Here is a 26,826-nt window from a genome sequence, read left to right as displayed (position 1 = left end):
CGCTGACAAGGCGGGGATCTCCAAGGCTCTAGCCGCTCAAAGCGCCAGCCCTGCCAGCAGCAGCCGGGGCTGACAATGAGCCGCGGCCCGGGCCGCTCTCCGCCCGCCCGGCAAGGCTCTCCCGGCGGGGCGACCCGCGCGGAGCTCCGCCCCGCACCGAGCTGCAGGGGGAGCAGGAGCCGGGGACTCTGGGAGCCAAGTTCGGCCCCCGGGGACCCGGCCGGGCAGGCAGCCGCTTGCAGCCGCAGCGCCGCCCGGGCGCAGGGGTTCGCGGCGCGGGCAGCCGCCCGCGGGCGGATCGCAGCGGCGGGGCCGTGGCCTCGCTGGCTCTCCGGCCGCCCGCGTCCCCCGCGGAAGCCTCCCGGGGGCGGGGGGCCGGGCCGCCGCTGCCGCCTCGCTTCCCCGGCGCCCGGGCAGGTGAGTCCCCCGGCGCGTCCGCCTGGGCTCGCCCCGCTGCCCGGGGAACAGCGGGCGCCTGGCCCCGGCCTGCGAGCCCGGCCGCGCAGCAACCGGCGGCAGCGACGCCGCGGGGAACTTTGTTCTGGGGCAGCCTGGGCTTGCCGGGGTTGCCGCAGGGGCTGCCCGGGGCTCAGACCTCCGGCTTCCAAGCTTTACGGGGCAGGGGCAGCTCAGGGGTTTGAGCATTGGCCTGCTAAACCCAGGGATGTGAGTTCAATCCTTGAAGGGGGCCCTTTAGGGATTGGGGCAAAAATTGGGGATTGGTCCGGGGTTGGACTAGATGCCTCCTGAGGTCCCTTCTATGAAATCCCAGAGGCAGCCTGTGTCTCAGCCTGGTGTTTGCCCTCCTGTTAGGGCGGGAATGATTTCGGGGCTGTCCCTGTGCTGCACACACCCTGGGTAAAGTCCTCTTTGGGGCGGGCAGCCCGCGCTGCGTTGGAAGCAGCAGAATACTAGAGCAGCTTTTATGGCTAGAAATGAGTGTCACCGCTGCAATGAGTTGAGAGGAGCTCAAGAGATTGGTCTGGAGAACTTTTCTTTATAATCACCCGCCCGGGGGGAGACGCCCGGGGTGAACAGATCCAGGGGTGTGGTTGCCTAACACATTTCTGCAGAATTTGTTAAGAACCTCCAAACTCCTTTCACTAATGGAACATCTATATGTGCATTGCAAATATATATATAGTAGCGTAGGGATGGGTTTTCCACTACGAGCCGCTCAAAACTGAGCAGACATGAATTCACCTGTTCTATCAGTGTGAGATGGATTATGTGGCACTGGAGGATAGTGTGAGAAATTTCTGCTGCAGGTGGCCAGTTCAGCATATGCTATAGACTTTCAAGGTGATCCATCCCTCTGTGCCAGGTAGCCTCAATGGTGTCCTCAACTGCTGGGAGCGAGTGCTGCAGTAGTTCAGTGTTGACTCATGGGGGTTTTCTCCTCTCAGTAGGATGGACCATTTTACCATCGGATGAGGGTTTGGTGAACTGTGGAGAATGGCTGGCTGGGTTCCCAGGGTCTAGGTTTAGAGATGCACAGCAGAAAAAGCCACCATCTACTCCCCTTCTACTCTCTCCCTCTCTCCCTCCCTCCCCCCCAAAAACCCCTCTCAGAGACCAAACACTAGGTGTGGAGAGTAAAATGCTTTAGGAGCACTAGAGGCAATTCTTCAAGATTAAGAGAGAGGATTATTGGCAGGGAAGCCTAGAGCTAGGGTGCCCTGGCACTGCCCATGCATGGCAACCTGGCACCCTTTGCCGCTACTAAATTTACTTAAAAAGAGGCCAAAGACCATCTCCTTCCCAAGCACCTTGCAGTGACCAGATAATCCTTGCAGTGCTGCTGGAGTTTTAACAGGGCCTTAGACTCCTGCTCCCACTTGGCGACTGGAGCAAGACCGTGGGTGGACGCAACAGAGGGACAGATAGGCCTTCGTTTCTCTCCTCCCCGTGCAATCAGGATCCACCTAGCCAAGCAGCTGTATCCTCCACTGCTTTGGCATGGGTTTTACATGTCTGTCTAGTGAATACAGCGCTGGGGAAGGGTGCAGGATTTACGGACCTGGCGCCACGGCATCACTCTTCTCAGAGCAGTGGTCATTGTTCTTTATTTCTATTGCCTGCAGATGTGTGCATGGTGCTGTACAGAGGGTTACAACAGACAGCCCCTGCCTCAGGACCTTGCAGACTGAATGCCCTGTGCCTTGGAACATGAGAATGGATCAGTCTAGGAGTGTGTGGAGTGAGGGGAGCTCTTGAGTATGCACCTCCAATGGCTGTCTCTTGGGGGCTCCATGTGGATCTAGATCCACAGACAGAGAGAGGGCAAGGAAAGGAGAGTTGGGAACCTGAGGGTAGCAGCTGGGCTCCTCAGGTCTCTTCCAGTCCCCCAAACCCATAGGGCAAACAGGAGAAAGGTAATACACTGAATCTTCAGTCCATGGATCACCACCCTGTGCAGGCTCAAGGGGCTGCCATTGTCAAGGAACCCTAACAGCACAGCTGTCCTGTCCAGGGACAGAAGTAGGCCCCCAGGTGGCTGGGAGACAGACTGGAAGCAAAGGGTCTCCATACAGTTGCCCCAGGAGATTTCCTTGAGATCCCCACAGGATCAGGGAGCTGCACGCATGTATAAGGGCTGCAGGATGCAATGCCAGCAGCCAGTAATATTTAGGCTCCAATCCTGCAGTCCAGCCCCCGCTACTCACCCACAGCCCTTTGCAAGATCCTGCCCATAGCTTTTATCAGGTGGATGTACTGAAGTGGGTGTCGGCTGCTAACGATGCAAGAGAACCAAGTGGCTCTGAAGATGATCTTCAAAAGAAAGGATTGGATTCAATCCCCTTTGTTTTGCTTCTTTATGGGGCCTGAAAGGTGCATGTGTGAGCATGTTGGCATGCAGGGTTCTTTTTTTCCTTATAAATATCAGGTATCTCAAGTCTTTTCTTTCCTGTTTTTGTCTGATGACTCCTTGGGTGACTCAGTGATGTGGATCAGAAGCTTTCCGAGCCTTTAGCTGAAGGCGCTGGTTCCATAGTAAAGACAGCTCTTTCCCCAGATTCTAAAAGGACCATTAGATAAAACTGAATAAAAATCATGAGCGATCCCCTCTCGTCCTCACTACCTTTGATGTTATAAGCCCAGTAGTTCTCCAGTGGGCCATGGAGACAGAGGAGACAAGGCCTGAATTTTTAATGTAAAAAAATAGAGACACATTTTGAAAATAAAAGAAAACATGCCTGGTCCAGCCTTCATTCTCCAACATGAAGAAGCAAAGAAAGGACACAGCTCCCATAGCTTTATCACTGTGGGCCACGGATGCAGCTCTCTCCGTGTTATGGGGGCCACAGCCACACAATATATATACTACCTGTATGGCCCTGAGGATGTCACGTGGGACACAGCTGTGTGCTGATTGGGCCACAAGCAGCCTGCAGGTTGAGAGCCACTGCTCTAGACCCAGAGCAGAGTGACTATCCAGGTGTACATGGAGGGCTCTGGGTTCTTTGGTTACGAACAGCTAGTCCGGGCGCAGCTCCGAATTGAACAGTGGCTGTGCCCAGGGCTTTGAAGTCTCTGTGCTCAGGCAGGCGGTGGCAGCCACTCTGCCTTCTGGTTGCTGCCATTTCAAATTAGGTCAGTCATTCATCTCAGATAGATTTCTGCAAAGCTCCCTCCCAGAGGACAAAGCGGAATTTGTTATCGGTGGCAGGTGCCGAGGGACCATTAAGCGAGGACCTCTCGCTGGAGCGTGCATCCTGTGGATCAGAGAGCAGCAAGTCACTGGAGGTGGCAGCGGGGCCCGTGGGGGACGGGAAGCTGAGGACACGACTTACCTGCCTTGCTTTGTGGTGTGTAGAACAAGCAATGTGTTGTTTTTAATACCGGGTATTTACGATTCAGAGGGATCAAACAGGCAGGAAAAGGCTCATAAGAGACAATGGGCCAAATGCCTCTTTGGGGGCTAGTCTTCAGCTAGTGTAAATCAGCACTGCTCTACTAACTTCAATAGTGCTCTGCCAGCTGGGATCTGGCTCTCGGGACATACGCAGTGAAGCTGCCAGAGTATGAACCTGAAGGATGAATTGGGCTTATAATATTTTTACAGGTTTCAGAGTAGCAGCCGTGTTAGTCTGTATTTGAAAAAAGAAAAGGAGTACTTATGGCACCTTAGAGACTAACAAATTTATTTGAGCATAAGCTTTCGTGAGCTACAGCTCACTTCATTGGATAGCTTATGCTCAAATAAATTTGTTAGTCTCTAAGGTGCCACGAGTACTTCTTTTCTTTTTGCGAATATTTTTACAATAACCTCTGGTTTAGGTACCATTGTCATGGTGATACTCTCTCAAGAGTAGATTATGCTTGTAAGGGATTTTTGTCCTGAAAAATTCTCCTCTAATCAGATATAGTCTGATTAAACAAAGGGGCTTCTTATCCAGATTCGAGCCACGCCTGTTAGACCCTCCACCCCTTAACACCAACAGGGACCGCACATGCTTATCCAGGACTGCATGTGGCTCAATGCATTTAGTGTGCGGCCAGCCTGATCTTTGTGATGCCCAGCACAGTGTTAGTAGCAGCAGATAGGGATGGCATCAGCTGGGGCAAATGAACAGACAGCATGAGTCCTGAATCGCAGCAGGGGTCACAGCCCGTTACAATGGAGGTCAATGAGAGATGTAGCGCTCATCTGCCTTGAGCCCATGCAGACCCCATGTCTGAATCCCACTGCTTGCATAGCAAGATTTCTGCTGCTTGTCAGCACTGGAATAGGGCTCTCTCCTTGATGCCCGGGCTCTTGGATGTGAGCTATATGCTTAGGGTCAGTGAAAACAGCAACGCAGAGACGAGACTGTGGAGGAGAGAGTGCCCACCACATTCACTGAACAGAAGTTATTATACTGCTTTGTATCATGGCAGCACCTGGGATCAGGGTTCTTTGTGCTTTATAGTAACATAGTAAGAGAGAGTCCCTGCCCCGAAGAGCTCACAGGCTAAACAGAGACCACAAAGGAGGGGAAGCAACTACCCAAAGCAACTACCCAAACTGGGACTAGGACCTAAGTCATCCAACTCCCAACCCAACAGCCTGAGCTCTAGATCACAGTGGGACAGAAAGAGTCCCTTGGTCGTTGTTTGGGACAGAAAGAGAACCAGAGGCTCATGGGGACGTCTTAAAAGACTTAAGAACTCCCCCTCCTTTAGCCAGTGGTCAGGGTGGTATTAAGTTTGTATCCCCTGCAGAAGACAGAAATTCCTCCCCAAGCTGCATTAGTAAAGGGAACCGGGAACTGCTAACTTCCCTGGGTGCTCAGGTATACCTTTGTCACTGGGGCTACCCCCCCCCCATCACAGAGATCAGAATTCAGCCCATCCAGGAGAAAAGGACACTCATAAAACACCCACCCGCACAACCACCACCCCCCGCCCTCCAGGCCATTTTAAAGTGACACTCCCCCGCTCTCAGCACCTCGTGATCAGCCCGGCACTTACACCGCGACCCAGAGGTGCAAGGCAGGGGAGTGTGGTCACACGTTCTGCACCTCCCAGTTTTATTTTTATCTGGGCCGAGCTGTGACTATCCATGCTCAGAAAGGTGAAAACCTGGGATGGTGCCAGCTAGGCAAGGCAGAGGAGGTTGGGACTGAGCTTCCCGGCCCAGGCCTGCCAATGGCCCTCCGCCCAGACACATAGTATTCCCCGTGCCCACTCGGCACCTCACTTCTAGCCTGCACCCACCCTACTGTTCCAGCTGTTGGTCTGACCCAGCTCTGCCAATGCACCTTGGAGCTGTCCTGCAGCCTCCTTCCCCGCCCCCTATCCCAGCTCTGGACTCCCCACCCACACAGCTCTGCCACTGCCCCTCAGTCCCCACCTGCAACTCCCTGCAGTTGCAGTCCTGAGCGTGACACCATTCTGCTAACCTGCAGCATCTCCTGCTGGTCCAGTCCTAGGCTCCTACACACAGCTGTACCAATGCCTTTCAGTCCTGACCAGTAACAGCTTTTTACAAGGGCCACAAATCTAATCCACTGGATGAGAAGGAGTCTGACGCAGCAACTAGTCATGGGCAGTGAGGCAGTGAAGCCAAGAGGCATAGGAGCCTTTGGGCTGTATCAGGTCCTATTATTTGTATTACGATAGCCCCAGTTATGGACCAGGGTGCATTGTGCTAGGTGCTGTACAAACAGAATAAAGGTGGCTCCTGCCCTAAAGAGCCTGTCTCGCTCCCCCTTTCACTGGTTGTGCACAGAGTGACCTTGGCCTTTTGTGGGAGAGGGACTTCCAGCACCTCCCCGGTTTCACCCCATTATTGCCATTGCCTACACCCATTCTCTGGTCCAGGAGGGCTGGAGACAGCTCCATCCAGGACTATCAGCAACACTGTTCTGAGCATCATGCAGACTGAGTCAGTGAAGAGCAAGGCAGAGCAATTCCACTCCCAGGGGTGCTGCCATGATACCCTCAGGGCGACACTGATCGCAATGTTCTTTCCGAAGCTAGCACCTCCAGACAAAGCTGCTCAAGGAGTCACACACTTGCCCAGAGCCTATTTTGGTTCAGGATTTACTCTTTCCTGACCCATCTGAATCAAAACCAGCTGTCAGAATATATAGCCATAACTTAATAATGCTGCTTTTCTTCAAGCTAGGCTTGTTTTGTAGATTTCATGGCAACTTAAAAAAAAAAAATCAAGCCAAGCTTGAAGATTGTACCCTGAGGCTGTATAAGAAATTCCAATGTGTATTGACTCTAGTATTCATTGATAAGTCAAATATTTTAAAGCAGAAGCTCAAGACGACAGAGTTAAAGCTGAGCTTCAGCCTTTTCTGTCTATGTCCTGTCTTTTGGGCACTTGATTTCTCAGCGTTTGGCCAAGCTTTTTGCCTGGAATACGTCGATCTGTTTTATAAAAAGGTCAGTTTGCAGACAATTTACATCTTTTGGTTGCAGTTTGGTTTCCTTAAAACTGCATCACTTCCTCATCAAAGAGCAACTGGAAGAGCTCTCCAGTCACCAGACTAATAACCACAGCAGTTTGTTTTCTGTGTCCGTATATTTCAGTGATAATTAGATGAGGGATTTCTCACCCTTTTGGTTGGCTCATAAATCAGTCTCTCTGAAGTGAAGCAAAACTCTGGCGCAGTCTCCAGCAGCCTGCTCCCTTCTCAAGCAGCCACTGACAGGTTTAATAGGCTGGAGAGAACTCTTGAAATTATTTTTTCAATTAACTCTGGCTAATTTCGCAACAAACAAACACTAATTTGGCAATGGCTCATCTGGGAATAAGATGCTGGGAGCTTTAATTGGATAGATTCAAGTTGGGTGAACCTTTATATTACAAGATGATCAGATAGCATTTGTAAATAGCACACGGTAGCCCTTACGGCTTTGTGCAATTAACGTGTTATCAGACTAGAGACATGGGTGTGCTTTCCGAGAAAGATCAGCCCAAACTGTCCCAACTGAACAATCCTAAACACTGGATCATTTCAGGGTGCAGCTCTCCTTCATTGCTCTATTGGAGCAAATCAGACCCCTGGATCCAAACACCCACAAGCTCTGAGGAAGTTTGGATCCAGCTGAAACCCCCTTCCTAGTATTTTTGGCCAAAATTTTCAAAAGTGATGAGTGATTTGGAGTGCCTCAGTGTTTGGGTGACTAATCTGAGATGCCTTAAAGGGACTCTTTGCTGGGGGAGAGGAGGTGCTCAGCACTTTCTGAAAATCAGCCCCCTTTAGGAGGTCTCACACTTGGCCCTTAAAAACGGACACATCCAAACTCTGTAGTCACTTTTGACTAGCTTGTCTGTGTAGATGTTTGTAGCACCTTCCAAGGTGTACAGAACTGGGTAATATGCCTCAAAAAATAACGGATTGTGAGCTTTCAAGTGACCCTCCCTGCCTTCTATGTTTCAGAAGTCACTAGCACTCTGCCAGTGCAGTGGTGTACTCATGGAACTAGGCCTGGCAAATCACAGTTATGTGGACCCAATTGTACCATAGGGTTCCTTCATATTCTGTACATTGTGTAAAGAGCAAAAGACACTACAGTGGGGGAATAGTGAGCTTAGTTATCCACACAGAGAAAGATACCATTCAAAGGAAGGGAGGGGGTTTGAAGCAGTAGGCAAAAAAGAATCACATTTCACCTCTGTGCCTCAGTTTCCCCATGAGGCTAATACCCCCCTACTTTCCAGGGAGGCTTAATTCATTAGTGTTTGTAAAGCGCTTTGAGACCATCTGATGAAAGTTGCCACTGGCATGCTGAGTTTTATTCTTTATAATTCTATTGTAAGCTCTTCCATGAACTGTAGGTCAAAATGGGTCTGATCTTGGGTTTAGATTAGCTCCAGCACTTCTCAGATCTCTTGGATCTACAAAGCAGGCCAAAATTCTTGTGCAAAGAGCCTTTTTTATGGTTGAATTGAGGAACTGGAGCAATTAACATAACGTGGGCAGCGAGGAAAGATGGCAGCCAGAGAATTCCCCTGGTTAAATATTTCCCATTTTGAACCCTGAGCTAACCTGCGAGGTTATCATCCTAGGCTCACCTGTAAAAATCACAGGGGACAGCTTCGAGTTCTAAGCACCAGGTTTAACCTACATACTGTATCTGAAAGTCCATACTGACATCCCAGCAGACTCTCCAGCTCTTTAAACCTTCCAGGAGAGATGCACACTGCATGGAACGGGAATGGGTGTAAGTCTTTCTGACAAGACCTGTAGCCAAGGTACAGCCTGCTTTGCGTGGCAATTAATGGCCCCTGTCTGATCCCCAGCTTACGTATAAGGATTTGTCCTGGCATCCTTGGCCAGCCTTCCTCCTCCCCCTGGGGCAGTGCAGTGCATTGCTGCCATTGTTCCCCAGAGGTGGCTGCATTTCAGTGGTTTATATATAGCACGTACCATGCTTTGAGTTCTTTCTGGATGAAAGCTACTATATAAACACAAGCTGTTATTACTGAACAGGCTGCAGATGTATTAACGGCCTCTTAGGATATCGGACTTTTTAGCTTTTAAAAACCAAGCAATATATGGCTCAGATAATTGAAGAAAGGCCAGATTCTGAGAGGTGCTGAGCCCTCAAGCACTTGCTGCTGACACAGCAAAAGGTCCGGGTCTCTCAGGATCTGGCTCTGAATGCAAAAGCTGCTCCGAGCCAGTATCTGCCGATTCCATACCTGGAGCTAGTTCAGGTACCCAAGAGGCAGCAGGCTCAGTGTGTGGAGACGACACCGTGACTCAGGACAATCTGGTCTTGTTTGCGAGCAAGCAGCATTAGAGAATCTGCACAACGGCCGTGTGACTCGAGCATTCACAGCCCTTTTCACAGCGTGGCCCACCCCCTCCTCCGTGGGTAGGTTTTCTGCGAGAGGCAATAGGGGCAGCAGTCTGAGCATGCACTGGGAGCCACGTCTGCTCCCAGGCCCAGTTCTGCTCTTGGACAAGTCGCTTCATTTCTCTAGGCCTCAGTTTCCCCATCTGTAAAATAAGGATCATGATACTCACCCTTCTTTGTACACTGCTTTCTTATCCATGGGAGGGATGAAAATTGCTCAGACCAGCTCCATTCCCACTGGCAATTGTGTAACATCCCTGGGGCAACTGCAGCTGTTATTTACAAGGACAAAGGAACCTTAGGAAACTATTTATATGTTTTTAGCTTCTTTCAGTGGTATTTGGTAGCTGAAAATAAGACTGGGGAGGTACCATTATGGGACCAGCCATCTCTCCACACCCATCTGCAAGGTCTCTGCAGGCCACCACATAGGTAAACTGAAACATGCCGAGTAGATCGGGACAGGGACAGGGCCTCTCTCTTCCCAGGTGTTTGTGCAATGAGCCGATGGGGGGGTCTCTGGGTGCCGCCACAACACAGATAATAAATAACGGTGCTGAATGTGGTTTGGCAGAGTTGAAGAATTGCTCAGGCTCCATCTTGCACCTCTATTCTTGTACTAGCTGCTCCTCACAGGGGACCCTGTCTACACGAAAGACATTTGCAGGTGGGTAACTAGCTCATGTACACCAGTGCACACCCCTCATATGGACATGCTGCTTTGATACAGAGCAAAGCTTAAGGCAGTGCAGCTTCATTTGGTCTGACACCAGAGTAAGCGTGCAGTGGTCTGAGCTTTTAACATCATAGATTTTAAGGCCAGAAGAGACCATTGCAATCATCTAGTCTGATTTCCTGCACAACACAAGCCAGAGGACTTCCCCAAATAATTCTTGCTTCAAGTCCAGTAGCTGTACTTTAACTAGAGCAGATCTTCTAGAAAACATCCACTCTTGATTTTAAAATTGCCAGTGATGAAGAATCCCTTGGTAAGATGTTAATTGTCCTCATTGCTAAAAATCTGTACCTTATTTCTAGTGTGAAGTAGTCTAGCTTTGATCTCATTGGATCTGGTTGTACCTTTGTCTGCTAGACTGAAGAGCCCTCTATTACCAAATTTCTGATCTCCATATAGGGACTTACGGACTGTGCTCAATAACATTCTCTTTGATAAGATAAACAAATAAATTGGGCTCCTGAAGTCTTTTTGCTGTTGGCTGCATTTTCCAGTCTTTTAATCATTCTCGTGGCTTTTCTGTGCAGTGCATTGGCATTAAGGGTCTGCACCTGTAAATTCCTTAATGATGGCAGGACCTGGGCCTTGCAGCTAATAAGGTCTCTCCTAGGTCAGGGTTTAGTTCTGTTCTGTGAAGTGGTTGGCGAGGAGCAATGTATCCAAGGCCCATCTACACTATCCTAAGGAGGGCACTGGTCGAATCTTTCATCACAATCGCTCTCAGGACAGGGTGTTAACCCCAGTCACCTAACATAATCAGTTAAACCACACCTTTAAAAAGAGCTTCATTTAACATGACTGATCACTACCAGACAGGCCTAACCACAGTAACAACAAATATACCCTGAATCCTGCATGGCGCGTGGTTAGCATGTATTGATACGCTAGTCTCCAGTCTTCTCACACTGCAACATTTAGGAGCAAAGACCAATACAGAGGCAGTTAGTGAAGAGTTTTAAGGGTGGGAAGGGCTTTATTTTGAGAGCAGCGTAGTAGCACATGCTTACCAGAGAACCCCCTGGTAACCCCTGGGCAGGACAGCAGCTCCTCAGACTCAGTCTCCCTGTTGGTCTTCCATTGCTCCATCCAGCCTCCAGCATGCTCCGGCTAGGCACCTTCCAGAGGACTCACATGCTTCCCTTTCCTGGGACACCTGATTAGCCACAGCCCAGCCTTCTCTCCCACAGTGAGAACTCCACATCTGCTTTCTCTCTCCCTTTTAGCTCCTCCCTGGAAGCCTGACTCCTGCCCAAATGTCCCAGGACAAGCTGATTGGCCATCAGTAGCCCATTAACCCTTTCCAGGACTTGCATACCCCATTGTACAGAGGAGGAAAAGAAGGCCGTGTTTTCTGGTGCACAGAGCAGGGAAATGGGAGTCCAGACTCCTGGGTTACTTTGAGTGTAAACTCTTTGGGGTAGGGACACGGCTGTACAAGGCTTAGCACAATGGGGCCTAACTGGGGTCTCTAGGCACACCTGTAATAGCCATCACTGGATTGTCTCCCCAGCTCTGCTGACAACTCTTGTGCTTGATCTTAACTTCACTTTGCCTTTGTTTAGCAATCTGTACAATGGGGATGAGAACAGCTGTTCTGCCTCCCAGGTGGGCTGTGACATGCCAGGCGTGTTCAGAAAATGCCAGGCTCGTTTAGCTTCAAGAGAATGGGCGACAGCAGTGCAGGGTATCGTGAACCCTGAAGCTTGAACATCAGCATGCCGCGAAAGCTGCAAGGTCAACCTCAGCCTTCTGTTATGATCTCACTGGAAGGAGGTAAATCTCCATCTACTGCACGGCGTGGAATGATATGAGACGGCTTCTGCGGAGATGCTGGTTAAGTGCAGTTGAACAGGCGTCTTTGTTCTTCACCTCTAGACGCCTCCTGACAACGGCAGAAGTGTAAATGCAAATCAGTCACCATAGCTAACAAATGTGCCGCATCCACACAGCTGACTGCAAAAGAAAGCGTTTGCAAAGGCCTTGTAGCTAGACAGGGAGCTCTCCAGCAAAATACAGTGGCTAGGTCCAGTGCGGTGGGTGCTCGCGGGAGCCCCAAGGAGATGCTCCTTCTCTGCAATGATTCCTGGATGGACTGGGTCATCCGTCAGGTTTATTCTGGGAACAATTTGCTCATGTAAATCAGAAGGAGGGAGGGAATATGAAGCCCATGAAGCGTGAGATTATATAAACTGAGCCAGAGGCAGCTGCTGTGCAGCCTGTACTTAATTCATGTCTGTAAAGTTCTTTGAAGACCCAGGGCCCAGTGCAGCACTTGTGTAAGCAGGCCAGGCTAGATGCACCCACTGACAGCAGGGCTCCATTTGGCCCCCAAAGCTCTATAAATGCTAAGGATTATTTTTCTCCACTGTAAATCTGAGCAGCACTGGACACCCCAACCTGGCTATTTGGAACAGGAACACAGAAACGTGGGGTCTGCTTTGGAATTCATTTCTAACGACTCATTTTGAGTACACTGCTTGGCACTGTAATGAACCGGCTGGGGTCTAAATAATAAGATGGGTGAACTAGAGTGCCTCGTGTTAAAGGAGGATATTGATGTAATAGGCACCACAGAAACATGGTGGAGTGAGGACAATCGATGGGACACAATCATTCCGGGGTACAAAATATATCGGAAGAACAGAACAGGTCGTGCAGGATGGGGGAGGGGAGTGGCACTATATGTGAAAGAAAATGTAGAATCAAATGAAATAAAAATCTTCAATGAATCCACATGTTCCATAGAATCTCTATGGATAGCAATTCCAGGCTCTAATAAGAATAGAACAGTAGGGATCTATTGTCAACCACCTGACCAGGACAGTGATAGTGACGATAAAATGCTAAGGGAGATTAGAGAGGCTGTCGAAATAAAGAACTCAGTAATAGTGGGGGATTTCAATTATCCCCATATTGACGGGATACATGTCACCTTAGGAAGAAATGCACAGACAAAATTTCTCAATACTTTAAATGACTGCTTCTTGGAGCAGCTGGTACAGGAACCCACAAGGGGAGAGGCAACTCTCAATCTAGTCCTGAGTGGAGTGCAGGATCTAGTCCAAGAGGTAACAATAACAGGACCACTTGGAAATAGTAACCATAATATAACAACATTTAACATTCCTGTGGTGGGAAGAACACCTCAACAGCCCAACACTGTGGCATTTAATTTCAGAAAGGGGAACTATGCAAAAATGAGAAGGTTAGTTAAACAGAAATTAAAAGGTACAGTGACTAGAGTGAAATCCCTGCAAGCTGCATGGACGCTTTTCAAAGACACCATAACAGAGGCTCAACTTAAATGTATACCCCAAATTAAAAAATACAGTAAAAGAACTGAAAAAGAGCCACCATGGCTTAACAACCATGTAAAAGAAGCAGTGAGAGATAAAAAGGCATATTTTAAAAAGTGGAAGTCAAATCCTAGTGAGGTAAATAGAAAGGAGCATAAACACTGCCAAATTAAGTGTAAAAATGTAATAAGAAAAGCCAAAAAGGAGTTTGAAGAACAGCTAGCCAAAAACTCAAAAGGTAATAACAAAATGTTTTTTAAGCACATCAGAGGCAGGAAGCCTGCTAAACAACCAGTGGGCCCCCTGGACGATCAAGATACAAAAGGAGCACTTAAAGACGATAAAGTCATTGCAGAGAAACTAAATGAATTCTTTGCTTCAGTCTTCACGGCTTAGGATGTTAGGGAGATTCCCAAACCTGAGCCATCTTTTGTAGGTGACAAATCTGAGGAATTGTCACAGATTGAAGTGTCACTAGAGGAGGTTTTGGAATTAATTGAGAAACTTAACAGTAACAAGTCACCATGACCAGATGGCATTCACCCAAGGGTTCTGAAAGAACTCAAATGTGAAATTGCGGAACTATTAACTATGGTGTGTAACCTGTCCTTTAAATCAGCTACTGTATCCAGTGACTGGAAGATAGCTAATGTAACGCCAATATTTAAAAAAGGCTCTAGAGGTGATCCTGACAATTACAGACCGGTAAGTCTAACGTCAGTACCGGACAAATTAGTTGAAACAATAGTAAAGAATAAAATTGTCAGTCATGTAGAAGAAGAACATAAATTGTTGCACAAAAGTCAATATGGTTTCTGTAAAGGAAGATCATGTCTTACTAATCTCTTAGAGCTTTTTGAGGGGGTCAACAAACATGTGGACAAAGGGGATCCAGTGGACATAGTATACTTAGATTTCCAGAAAGCCTTTGACAAGATCCCTCACCAAAGGCTGTTATGTAAATTAAGTTGTCATGGGATAAGAGGGAAGATCCTTTCATGGATTGAGAACTGATTAAAAGACAGGGAACAAAGGGTAGGAATAAATGGTAAGATTTCAGAATGGAGAGAGGTAACTAGTGGTGTTCCCCAAGGGTCAGTCCTAGGACCAATCCTATTCAACTTATTCATAAATGATCTGGAGAAAGGGGTAAACAGTGAGGTGGCAATGTTTGCAGATGATACTAATCTGATCAAGATAGTTAAGACCAAAGCAAGCTGTGAAGAACTTCAAAAAGATCTCACAAAACGAAGTGATTGGGCAACAAAATGGAAAATGAAATTTAATGTGGATAAATGTAAAGTAATGCACATTGGAAAAAATAACCCCAACTATACATACAATATGATGGGGGGCTAATTTAGCTACAACTAATCAGGAAAGAGATCTTGGAGTCATCGTGGATAGTTCTCTGAAGACGTCCACGCAGTGTGCAGTGGCAGTCAAAAAAGCAAACAGGATGTTAGGGATCATTAAAAAAGGGATAGAGAATAAGATGCAGAATATCTTATTGCCCTTATATAAATCTATGGTACGCCCACATTTTGAATACTGCGTACAGGTGTGGTCCCCTCATCTCAAAAAGATATACTGGCATTAGAAAAGGTTCAGAAAGGGCAACTAAAACAATTAGGGGTTTGGAATGGGTCCCATAAGAGGAGAGATTAAAGAGGCTAGGACTTTTCAGCTTGGAAAAGAGGAGACTAAGGGGGGATATGATAGAGGTCTATAAAATCATGAGTGGTGTGGAGAAAGTGAATAAGGAAAAGTTATTTACTTTTTCCCATAGTATAAGAACTAGGGGCCACCAAATGAAATTAATGGGCAACAGGTTTAAAACAAATAAAAGGAAGTTCTTCTTCACTCAGCATGCAGTCAACCTGTGGAACTCCTTGCCAGAGGGGGTTGTGAAGGCTAGGACTATAAAAGGGTTTAAAAGAGAACTGGTTAAATTCTTGGAAGTTAAGTCCATTAATGGCATTAACCAGGCTGGGTAAGGAATGGTGTCCCTAGCCTCTGTTTGTCAGAGGGGGGAGATGGGTTGCAGGAGAGAGATCACTGAGCATTACCTGTTACGTTCACTCCCTCTGGGGCACCTGGCATTGGCCACTGTTGGTAGACAGGATACTGGGCTGGATGGACCTTTGGTCTGACCCAGTATGGCCATTCTGATGTTCTAATGTTCTTATGTTGATATCCCCTCTACCCCCTACTGGATGGAATAAGCACTGCTCAACTGTGTGTCATGGGCCCTATACTGCTAACAAAGATTCTCCTGTAACATAAATGATCTGTGCTTTTGGAGCCAGGGGAGCAGAGTTCTAGCCCAGCTATCACTATGACTTTCCTGTGGCGTGTCATTAGCAGAAGTTTCTGGCCAGAATGGTAAAAGTTTTCACCCCACTCCTGCCCCCTCCCAAGCAGAATAGCAAATACTGCATTTATTATTTGTAGTGTGGTGACACCTAGCAGCCCCCACAGAGTCAGGGCCCCACTGTGCTTGGGGCTGTACATACTCATAGTGAGAGACAGTCCCTGTCCCAAAGAGTCCACAGTCCAAACAGGCAAGGTCAATAAAGGGAGATTGTGAAAGGAAGCGTTATGGTCTTCATTTTACAGTGGGGGAAATGAAACAACAGAGACTAAGGCACAGATCCTGAAGGGTACTTTGGTGCTTAACTCCCATTGATTTCTATGGGAGTTAGTCGCCTAAATAACTCTAAGGAACTGGGCCTAAGTCACCTGCCTAGAGTCACAGAGGAAGTCAGCACAGAGTCCAGAGTTGAACCTAGATCTCCCAAGTCCCAGCCCAATGCTTTAGCCATTGGAACAGCTTTCCTCTCCAAATAATGCATACCCACAAATGCGAATAATGATTAATAATGTTTCCTGCCTGATTTTTTGACCAATTGCTTGGGAGGGTTGTGTTTGTTTGATATTTTTCGATGGAGCGATTTGGCAATATGTTGTGATGACTTGGAAAATTCTCTGGTAAAACAAGTAGTTTTGGGGGGAGGTTAAACTTTTTGTAAATCTAGTAAAAATTCAGATTATGGATTTTTTTCCCTCTTATAACACAAGCTTTTGTTTAATTGAATTGGGATCATAGATACAGTTTTAAAACCATTTGTCAATGTAAAGTTAATGGAACACATGGGTAACTCTGGCTTAAACTTCAAATATCTATTAAGCAAGCAACACAATTAGAAAAGTAAGATAATGCTGTTTAGTACTTGGCGGTTTGTTCTTCCATTAGCCATAAGAGACTAAGAAGATCAGTCACCACCAATAAATCATAGTGCTGTAAGATAAACTGCCCCCAAAACACAAATAGAATTATTAGATTTCTGGCATCATTTCTAACGTACAACGGATTAAAAAAAAAGCTACAGATGAAATCCCACGATGCATTTTTTTAAAAGTAGGTTGAATAAGGTAACGCGTCCAGGTTAGTGTGTGTCAGTGCTATCTGTGTGTGTGTCAGGAGTTGGGCCTCGTTGTTTTTTCATGTGCATGTGACAGCAAATTACAAACCCAGCTAAGACGTACGCATGTGAATAAGTTAACTCATATGTGTAGTTCCATTAAATTCAACAAGACTTCTCATGTGAGTAAAGTTACTTGCGAGTATACGTTTTCACAAGATTGGAGCCATAAAACTATGCACATCCCCCCAAAACTAAAAAATCACCTATTGGCTGTGTACCTTGTTTTTCTGGTACTCCATTGAGCCCCTCTTCTCTCTTGTTTGGAAACACACCTTTCCAAAGTCAGTGGGCCATGAAGGCACTTCCTACCTGTGCCAGGGTAGAACACTTCTGTGTCTTGCCTTTTTCAGTTTGTCTATCTGCCTAGAACAACTGCTGTTATACTGCTCCAAGATATTGTGGAATATGTAGCATACATGAGTAAGAATCAGCATAATACAATTTGCCATGATTACCCAACACTTATATTTGGTATAATATATTCCATATTAACACCGTGCACGTAGTACCCATTTATGTGACGGCGGGGGGGGGCAGAGGGGGTGTCACCTATATGTTTTTTTTTCCCCTTCCATCTAGTTCTCCTAGACAGTGATGTCAATTGGGCCCTAGGAGCTGGGCTCTGACCCACTTGCATTCATTTGTGCCTTCCTTACAGAACCAACACTAGCAGAGATATGAACAATGGCTGGTCACGCCAAAGCTTCCCTGGAGCCAGAGGGCTTTTCTCCCCCGGGCTCACCTCAGCAAAGAGACCTGATGGTCAGTTCCCAAGAGATAACCAACCAGTTCGCCAGTGCCAGGAGCAAAGAGGACTGGGAGAACCTGGACGGGAGTGAGTTGATTTTCACCTTGGATAAGGACGAAGAGGAAGGAGCTGCCAATTTGCCTGAGAACACAGTTCTGTATGTGGACACCAGGCAGTGCAAAGGCCAACCTGGATCTTCGTTCCACCGGCCATTCCCTCCGGCTTCTCCTCCGGAGCTGGGCTTCCTGACCGACATCCCCTTCTATCACCTGCCTGGCTTCTCTCCACAGAGCTCCATTGCCCCCCCGAATCTGCAGGGCTCCCCAGGCCCCAAGCCCCTCATTAACTTAGTGAAGTCCCTGTCGACCGAGATACAAGCCAAGGAGAGCTGTCCTCTCAAGCCCCAGCCCTTGCTGAACTTGGTCAAGTCCATTTCGACGGAGATCTTCCACCTGGAGCCTGAGGTGACGCAGTCCAAATCCGACTCGAAGCTCAACGTGCATCTGTGGAGGCAGATCACCCAGCCCAAGAGCAGAGACGGGGACTCCAGGACAGCACCCTCCTCCCCCAATATCTCCCCTTCAGAGAGCAAAGGCAGCTTCTTCAGGGCGCAGGAGGCCAAGTTTGAAGACACAAAGAGGAGGTTCTCCGAGGCCATGCAGGAACCCCTCAGCAGGCTCAGCAAAATCATCAGGGATGAGAACAGCGTCTCAGCCAAGTATAAACTGCCTCACTCCAGCGCTTATGTCCATGACTCCCCGTCCAGTCACAGTGGGGACTGCACTAGCGCGGACGCCAAGGATGCTAGGCCCAGCCCCGGGAAAGCCGAGAGCGACCGGCCAGGAGAGCACGCGAGCAAAGCAATCCGGAGGACCCAGGAGAAGGACGGCTTCCCCTTGGAGCACAAGTGGGGGCCCGCCTTAAACTGCCGGTACGAGATCTGCTCCTGGGGAGATGTAATCCAGGTGGTGGAAGTGGAGCAGAGCGAGAACAGCCCGGAGGAGGTGCAGCTGCGGCAGCCCCTGGATGAGCTCCCCACAGCCCAGCCTGGCAGCCCGGTGCCATGCAACACCCTCGCCTGCATTGCCATCTTGGCTTACAATTACTTCATCCTGCCTTTGCCCCCTTACCTCTCGGGCCTCTGTCTGGGACTGGCCTGTGGGTTCGTGCTGGGCTTCCTAGTCATCCTGCTGTCTGTGCCAAAGCCTTCCCAGGCTCCCCGGCGCAGACAGTCCCCGCAGGACAAGCGGCGCTCGGAGCTGCTAACAAGGAAGCCACGAGAACCAGACGTCCTCAAGGTAGGAGATACATTTGGGTGGGGGGAGGGTGCCTGCTCAGGGGTCGGACTGTGCCAGTCTGCTCCAGGGGGACAGCAGTTATCCAGAGCGCGGCTCTGTAACGTGCGACTCCAGGGCCAGGTAGCCGTGCTCTGAGTGCTGATCATCCCCATGGTGTCTGGGTGCAGGCAGACAGCGCCCACCACACGGCGGCACCCCAGCTGCGACAGGAACCCCTGTGGGCCCGAGACATTCGGGACCAGGCTGGCTGCTGGAGAGTGTGTCTAATCCACTGGCTCTGTGCGTGTGACGACCATGTCCCCAGCAACTCCAACAGCCCACTGCAAATCCCCAGCCAGCGTCCTCCTTTAGCTCAGCTGGTGTCCGTCTATTTCAATCCCTCTAGAGCCCCCACTACCACGATCCCCGAGCACCACACAATGAATTTATCCCTGTGAGGTAGGGCAGTGCTATTATCCCCGTCATGGTTACGAGATGGGAAACTGCGGCACGGGGAGACTATGTGACTAGTCACGCAGGAGGCTATAGCAGAGCCAGGAACTCCTGAGTCCCAGTCCCGTACCCATCCTTCCTCCCTGAAGCATTGCTGCTGGCCAGAGACCGGCCTCTTATGGGGCAGGCTAAGCACCCGTCTGGGCATGAAGAGAAAACGGGGAGGGCTCGTCAGTGCTGGAGAGGAAGCGAAGGGGGTTAGAAAGGCAGCAGCATGGATTACTGTGAGAGGGTTGGAATTCTGGCAGGGGAAGAGAAATGCTTCCCCCTCGGGCTGACAAGGTAGGGAGCTGGGACAGACACTGAGTAGGAGATTTGATTCCTGGTTTGGATTCTGTTGCTGCATTAGTGACACAGTCACTCCCCGAACCCTGTTGACCCAGGGACTGGATTGCGTACGTGCCAGTCAAAAGTCCCAGCTACCAGTCCCGCCGCCGCAGTGCACTGGCTGGGGGATATTTCAGGGCCAGGGTGAGGAACGGGCTAATGGCAAAGCAGCCAGGAGGCTGATCCTTGTGTGTTTTGGAAAGGAGCAAATGTGCTGAAATGCTGCCCTGGAGGTCACAGAAACGTTCAAGCGGACACAGGCTTTGGGAGGTCCGGGCCGTGATTTCACACTGCTGGCTAAGTGTTGCGTTAGTTCAAAGGGAATTCTTTATCATCCCCATTTTCTCTAGACACGTCTCAAGCCTGATCACTTTATACTGGTGAAGCCCCTCTCGTCTCCAGGGGAGCAGGGCTGGAGTCCGTGGGTTAATTTGCTGTGTTGCTGTTGTAAAGTTGCACTTTATTTGTCCTCGTGGCCCCACGCCAGTGAAAGATAATGTGCACACTCACACACCTCCATGAACACACACACCCCTTCCACCTCACCACTCAGCACACACATCTCCCCGCACACGTGTGTGCACTCGTGCATCCCAGGCCACCCCACATGTGTGCATGCACACACATTCCAACTCACGCCCGCATCACACCCACACCTTACCTGCACGCTCATCCCCTCCTACTTTATAGCACATTTCTCATGGGCGTGTCACAGCAATTCCTTTCAAAGTGCAAGCAACCGGCTCAAAAAACAATCCCCATCACACTGTAAGCAGCAAGGAGCACATACCACAGTTGGCCCCACAGTAAATCCACTAGCCAGACACGGCTGCGAGACGTAATCTCATGCAGACTTTTCCTTCCAGAGCTGGATGAATGAGATGTATTTCTACGACCCGGAGATCTACCACCCATCGCTCACTCACTCAGTGTTTGTGACGCTGGAAGGCACCGCCATGAAGCTCTCCTACCCCAAGAACAATGTCCCACGCCGAGCCGCCTTTGAAGAAGAAACACTCGACGTGGCCTTTGTCAGCCATCGGTACTACAACATGAGCAATGCCCAGGTAGGGCTCCGCCGGAGGAGATAAAACAGTCCCCACAGAATAGCTGAAAGCATCTAGTTTAAAGTGAGCCAAGACAGATGGATGTAGCCTTAAATCTGAACTCGTCCTATTGGGGCTGGGTGGTACAGGCCTAATGCTGGACTTCATCCTGCCACATCATGGATGGGCTTTGGCCTTCAGTGAGAACATTTGGTAAGTTCTTTTCACCCCAGCTGGACCATTTTGGCCCTTGGGACTCTTCATAGCCAAGCCATTGCTCTTCCTTCACTGTGTCTCCAATAAAAAGAGTCCCTGTGGCTGGATGCACCATGTGATTATCTCCCCTGTCCACCAGGCTACACGGCTTGGTGTCCCCATGGCTTAGTCTCCCTGCTGACAGCATTTGTTGGTATTGCAGGTTTTTCTCTTCCCACCGGGCCTGGCCCGAAAAAGGATGTGGAACAAGAAATATCCCATCTGCATTCTGTTCCCAGACCAAGAGGACCAGAATTTCAGAAGCTCAAATGAGCATGACATGGACCTCCCAAGAGATGAAATCCTGAAAATGACTCAGACACCAGGCCAGGCCGTCCCTCTGAAGCCTCCAGGGGACCTCCGGGAAAGGACCCTCTACCTCTTTGGAAGAACAGGAAGGGACAAAGAAGAGTGGTTCCAACATCTTATGACAGCCTCCCAATGGGACTGTCACGAGATGCAAAGTGCCAGCTGGGGCGAAGGCAAATTCGGTAAAACATTCGGCCCATGGTGTCCTTTTTTGCATTTAGGCAAATACAGATAATCCAATGGAGGAGGTCACTTCTATAGCCATGGGCTTTATATCCGCTTGCTGTGGGCTAAATCCACCATGGGGGTAAACAGGTATAATCCCACTAAAGTCAAAGAAGTTGAGCCCAATTGTGTGAGCACTAAATCTGGAGAAAGACAGAGGGGGCTGTCTGATGGTAGATGGACCGATCAGCTTCAACCATGCCCCAGCCTAAAAGCATTTTCAGCAACTCTTTAGCAACAGATTTGCTGGCATTCTCCATGGCAGGTTTATTGGAAGGTACCAGGCTTTTAAAATCTCAATATTCATGGCAACCAGTAAAACTCTGAGTAAGAGTCCTTACGTTGAGATAAATAACAACTAGCTTCAGACGCTGATTCAGTTTGGTGGGCTGCAATCCGGATTCATTGTCCATGATGGCAAAGCTCACTCAGCTCCAGAAACAACTATCCCCGACTGAGATGCAGCAAAGGGTGCTGAAAACAACTGGATGTGCCAGCCAAGGCCTCGCTCACCTGCAGAGATATGCAGAGTGCCCGCAGTGTATTGCATCGGTGGTTGGGACAGAGGCGTGGTCTGGTGGCCTGAGCAACAGACTAGGACCCAGGAACGTCTGAATTCTAAACCTGGCTCCAACTCCTGTTGTGGCTTTGAGCGAGTCGCTGCACCAATCTGTGCCTCGGTTTCTCTGTCTGTGCAATGGAACTAATTATACCCATTGCCCTTACAGGGAGGTTATGAGGATTAACTGGCTGAAGTGTGGCAAATGCTTTGAAGTTGAATAGAAAAATCTGATCATCACTGCTCAGGCATTCTGCATCTTCCTCCTGGGCAGGGAAAGACTCCTTCCTTTCCTAGATGCGCAATTGTATCTCAGAGTGTGTCTACACTTTGGGGGTGGGGGTGGGGCGATTCCCAGCTTGAGGAGATGTCTCTGCGCTAGCTCTGATCAAGCTGGTGTGCTATACAGAGAGCGTAGCCATGGTGGTGGGAGGGGGCTAGCTGCCCTGAGTATGTACCCATCTGAGGCGCTGACCCCTCCCGCTGCTCGCCCCGCCAAGCTTCACTCAGCTTACAGCACACTAGCTCGAGCACAGCGAGCAGGAGTCCGTCTCCTCCAGCTGGGAAACCTCCCCACCTTGAAGTATAGACCCACCCTCAGTGTTGATGGGTCTGTCCGTCCATCCGTCTGGCTTTGCAGTATGCCATTTGCTTGCCATGCTCCTCTTTCTCCACTCACCTCAACTGAACGCAGACAGAGCACTAGCTCCATTTGTTTCTGTTTCCCAGGTTTCGGTCCGAACCAGCTCTCCAGCCCTTCAGGAAAGGGCATCTGCAGCAGTGGCAGCAGCTGGGGAAGCACAGAAGACGTCCCTTTGTTGTTCAGACCCAAGGATCTAGCTGGGACCCTCCGGGAGAAGATTCTTCTAGATTACAGCACCTACATATCCCGGTTAGTCCAGCCAGAAACGGGCACCAGCCCCCTCCAGAGCCCCTGTCACAGCGCCATGGGCAGCCCAACCACCCAACAGGTGAGTGGAGCCTACGGCGTAGTCTGGCAAGAAATCCTGATGCTTAGAGAAACAGACACGTGAATTCTCATAAAAGATTTGTCCATGGCCCTCAGATCACTTGATCCTTTCTAGGCCCTCTAGCCTGGAACTAGAATCTCCCAAGCTATGTGTGTCAATATGACATCCAACATATGGCCAAATTCCACAACCACTCGAGGACCTCTCCGCATTTGCACGTCCTGACAATGCTTTAAATGAAGGCAACGTTTCTAAAGAACTAACAGGGGGTTATTAGAAATAGCTCTTACCCTGTAAATTCTTCAGGGATGTGTTCTCAAGAGCTGGGTAGATCAGTGCCGGTGCTTCAGTTAATACCTGCTTTATAGCTGGGACCATAGTGTCATCTTAGAGACTCATAAAGTACCTAAAAAAGAATATGTCATGTTATGGCAACTTAGTTAACAGAGACATTAATTTCTGCTAATTGTGAATCAATTATCATTCCAGACACTTCGGAATGTCCCTGTCCTATACATGTTACCCATTACTCCATCACAGGCTGCATTCTTGGAAGGATATTTTTGACACACTGAAAAATAAGGCAGAACCTTCGGGTTCATTGACTTCAGGACAGTCTCTGTTGATCTGTCGCTCTCTTTTCCCATTAACCTCAAGCCGTGAGAGCGGTGCGGTCCTTTGATGGGACGCATGGGTTCTGTTAGCTTTTCCTTATTGGCTCAAGGGTTCCTTGGAATCCCATTTCATTGTCTCATAGTATTTTCTTCTCTGAGACTTTCAGCTATTAATAGGAAAGAAAGAATGAATGTAGATCCTGCCTCAGGTATAAGCAGAAGTACGTGAGCAACAGCACATTCCCTGTAAAGGGAAACCATGCCTTTCATGTCTCTACAGAAACTGAAGAGCTGACCTATCTTGGACTCCTAGACGCTATGTCTAATAAACAATAGCAATAATAGATTGCAGAGTAGCAGCCGTAATAGTCTGTATCTACAAAAAGAAAAGGAGAACTTGTGGCACCTTAGAGACTAACACATTTATTTGAGCATAAGCTTTTGTGAGCTACAGCTCACTTCATCGGATGAATGCATCCAATGAAGTGAGCTGTAGCTCACGAAAGCTTATGCTCAAATAAATGTGTTAGTCTCTAAGGTGCCACAAGTCTTCCTTTTCTAATAGCAATAATGAATCAGAGTCCCTTGACAGGCAAACCCCATAAGATTGGCAGGGCTTTTCAGAAAAGCACCTGAAAGTCTCGATGCATCTGTGAGCCTCTTTGGGTTGGAAGTGTAGTGAGATCACAACTTTCGGCCAGATTTTCAGTCTGGGTATTTGCCAGAAGCACCTGGGCCTTCAGTCTCGGAGTTTATTCAGCCCATGATCTCATGACTGTAAATGGGAAGCACCTGCAAGTTATCATCATCCTCACCATCCTTTTCCCTTATACAGTGATTTAGAAAAGTGCATGAATCTCATCTCCTTCCTCACTGTTTTATAGATGGGGAAACTGAGATACAGAGAGGCCAAGATGGGACTTGATTCCAAGCCTCTTCTGTGACCACTCCCCTACTGTAACCACTAGACCACACTACATGCCTGTGCCTATAGTTGTGTCCGTCTCACATGTACAGTATATTTAGTTACTACAGGCCGGTTTCCTCATTGCTCTCCACCTTCCGTGCTGCGGCCCTGGGGATCAGGTCCTTTGGGGATATGTTTATATATATATAGTCTTTTCTAAATATAGTATGTGAGTGTCAGGGATACTACTGTACACTAATTTGATCTGATACTTACATTACCCTTTGGCATTTGTGGGTCTCATTCATTCTGTAGCGTATACGTGGCCATTCTTATTTCTCGCTCGCTCGCTCTTTTTTAAGTTCCTCAGGGACATGAATGGCAGCAGTGAACTGTCCATGGCTTGGATGAATGCACTGGTTGGGCGAATCTTCTGGGACTTCTTGAGGGAGAAATATTGGATGGACCAAGTGTCAAACAAGATCCAGAAGAAGTTAAGCAAAATCAAGGTGAGACGCTATGGATCCTTGTTTTCCCTTGCAGAAGAACCTCATGGTGTTCCACCCGTCTCATTGGCTGGGAAATAGGACTTGAAGAGAAAGTCCAGGCTCTGGTATTTTTCAGAGCATTGTGATGCAAGTGTGATGCATCCATCAAGTTGCCTTTAGGACCATATGGACCAAGTCCTTCACTAAAGTCAGTGGAGTTTTGCCATTGACTTTGATGGGAACAGGATTTGGCAGTCAAGTTATACATGCAATCAAGCCTGACATATGGACCAAAGACTTAACTGATGCTCTGTGAACTGGTGATTCATGTGCCCAGCTTTCTCAATATTTCATTGGTGGGAAAACTTACGATCCAGGTTCATCATTAAAGTTAAAGGGTTTATTAGGGAATGAGGAATACATTTTTGGAATCTTTTAAAATCAAGATTGGATGCTTTTCTCAAAGACACACGCTAGCTCACATCAATTCAGGGCAGTCCTGTGGCCTGTGCTATGCAGAAGGTCAGACAAGATGATCCCAATGGCCCCTTCTGGCTTTATAATTATGAATTAACAGCGCAGTTGGGAAGCATTTATTCAAACTCAGCCTGGGACAGCAGTGACGGAAAGCCATTTGCTGCTGGCTCTGGTTGCCTTTGGGCACAAGCTGGTCTCAGATCAGTTCTTAGTGGGACAGGCATCCATACCACAAAAGCACATAGCACAATGGGCTGCTTTGCTGGCCTCCTTGCTGAGAGAGCCAAGGATAAATTGGGCCACAGAGATGGTAATCTCCTCTCCCCCCATCCCCCAGAGGGCCTCCCTCCAGGGCAGGGACAAGGCACAATGGGAAATGTGCCCATCTGAAACCAGTTAGAAAGGGTTTCAAGTAGATTGGTTTTGGAAGGGGCCTCGTACTGGACCTTCCATGAGCAGTAAGATTCTTTCAGTGCTTGGAGACGCTTACGCTCCATCCATTAAGCCAGCAAGGATGGAGCAGGAAGCCCTTAGACAAGCAGCATGTATTAGCCGGGGTACAAGTTCAGACATTCTGGAGAGCCCTTCTCTTAAAGTGTTCTCCTACTCTGCCCTCCCCAAGGTCTGTCTTCACTGGGTTATGAGTTGTCCAGTTTTAATGACATTTTTAATTAAAAATTTAACCCCAGGGATCCAGCAAGTCTATTCCTGTGAGATGGAGATGGCTTTAAAATAATAATAAAAAAAAAAAAGCTAGATTGGAGCACAGTTTGTTTGGAGAATTGTTTGGGACGCAGAAAAACGTAACAGTTACAACACCTACAGAAACCAACTGTCATCAAGAACAGTCTTTCATAGGGCTTTGGGGGATGGACCCAGTAGATCTTACCCAGCTCTCATTTCTACTGCTGGAATAATGCTCATCCTACTTTGACGGCTTTGTCGAGATGGCCCCATATCCTGGCTGGACAGCTCAGCCAGAGCCTCTTTAAACAGCCCAGTAGCCTCGTTTCTGATTTCTGATTAATGATAAGCAGCTTCCCTTCTGCATCTGCTTGGAAGGAGATTGGGTTTAATCGCTCTCATTTGTTCTCGCTCCAACCTAGCTCCCGTACTTTATGAATGAGCTCACGCTCACCGAGCTGGACATGGGGACATCCATCCCCCTCGTTCTCAGTGCCTCCAGTCCGATCATTGATAACCGAGGTAAGAGTCCAATAGCATCCCCCACACCCGCCCATTCAGTGCATTCGCACCAGGCCTTAGCCCCCGTCACTTTGCATTAAC

At 48.6% G+C, this 26,826-nt stretch overlaps 1 protein-coding gene across 2 annotated transcripts in view; it reads left to right on the top strand.

Moving 5' to 3' along the window:
- The first annotated feature begins 202 nt into the window (after window positions 1–202).
- Window positions 203–26,826, top strand: part of LOC119862686 (testis-expressed protein 2-like) — a 39,155-nt gene continuing 12,531 nt past the window's right edge. Inside the window, exons 1-7 of one of the 2 annotated variants that reach the window (XM_043493941.1) lie at window positions 203–417; window positions 17,482–18,869; window positions 20,555–20,755; window positions 21,153–21,480; window positions 22,812–23,053; window positions 24,937–25,083; window positions 26,646–26,745. In XM_043493941.1, coding sequence (XP_043349876.1) covers window positions 17,508–18,869; window positions 20,555–20,755; window positions 21,153–21,480; window positions 22,812–23,053; window positions 24,937–25,083; window positions 26,646–26,745 — 2,380 coding nt within the window. In that variant the 5' untranslated portion in view covers window positions 203–417; window positions 17,482–17,507. The remainder of the gene's footprint in view (window positions 418–17,481; window positions 18,870–20,554; window positions 20,756–21,152; window positions 21,481–22,811; window positions 23,054–24,936; window positions 25,084–26,645; window positions 26,746–26,826) is intronic. The other variant, XM_043493940.1, reaches the window with a different exon arrangement.

The sequence above is a fragment of the Dermochelys coriacea genome, chromosome 10, assembly GCF_009764565.3.
Source record: "Dermochelys coriacea isolate rDerCor1 chromosome 10, rDerCor1.pri.v4, whole genome shotgun sequence".
NCBI lineage: Eukaryota > Metazoa > Chordata > Testudines > Dermochelyidae > Dermochelys > Dermochelys coriacea.
This window is presented reverse-complemented; position numbering and strand designations above follow the sequence as displayed.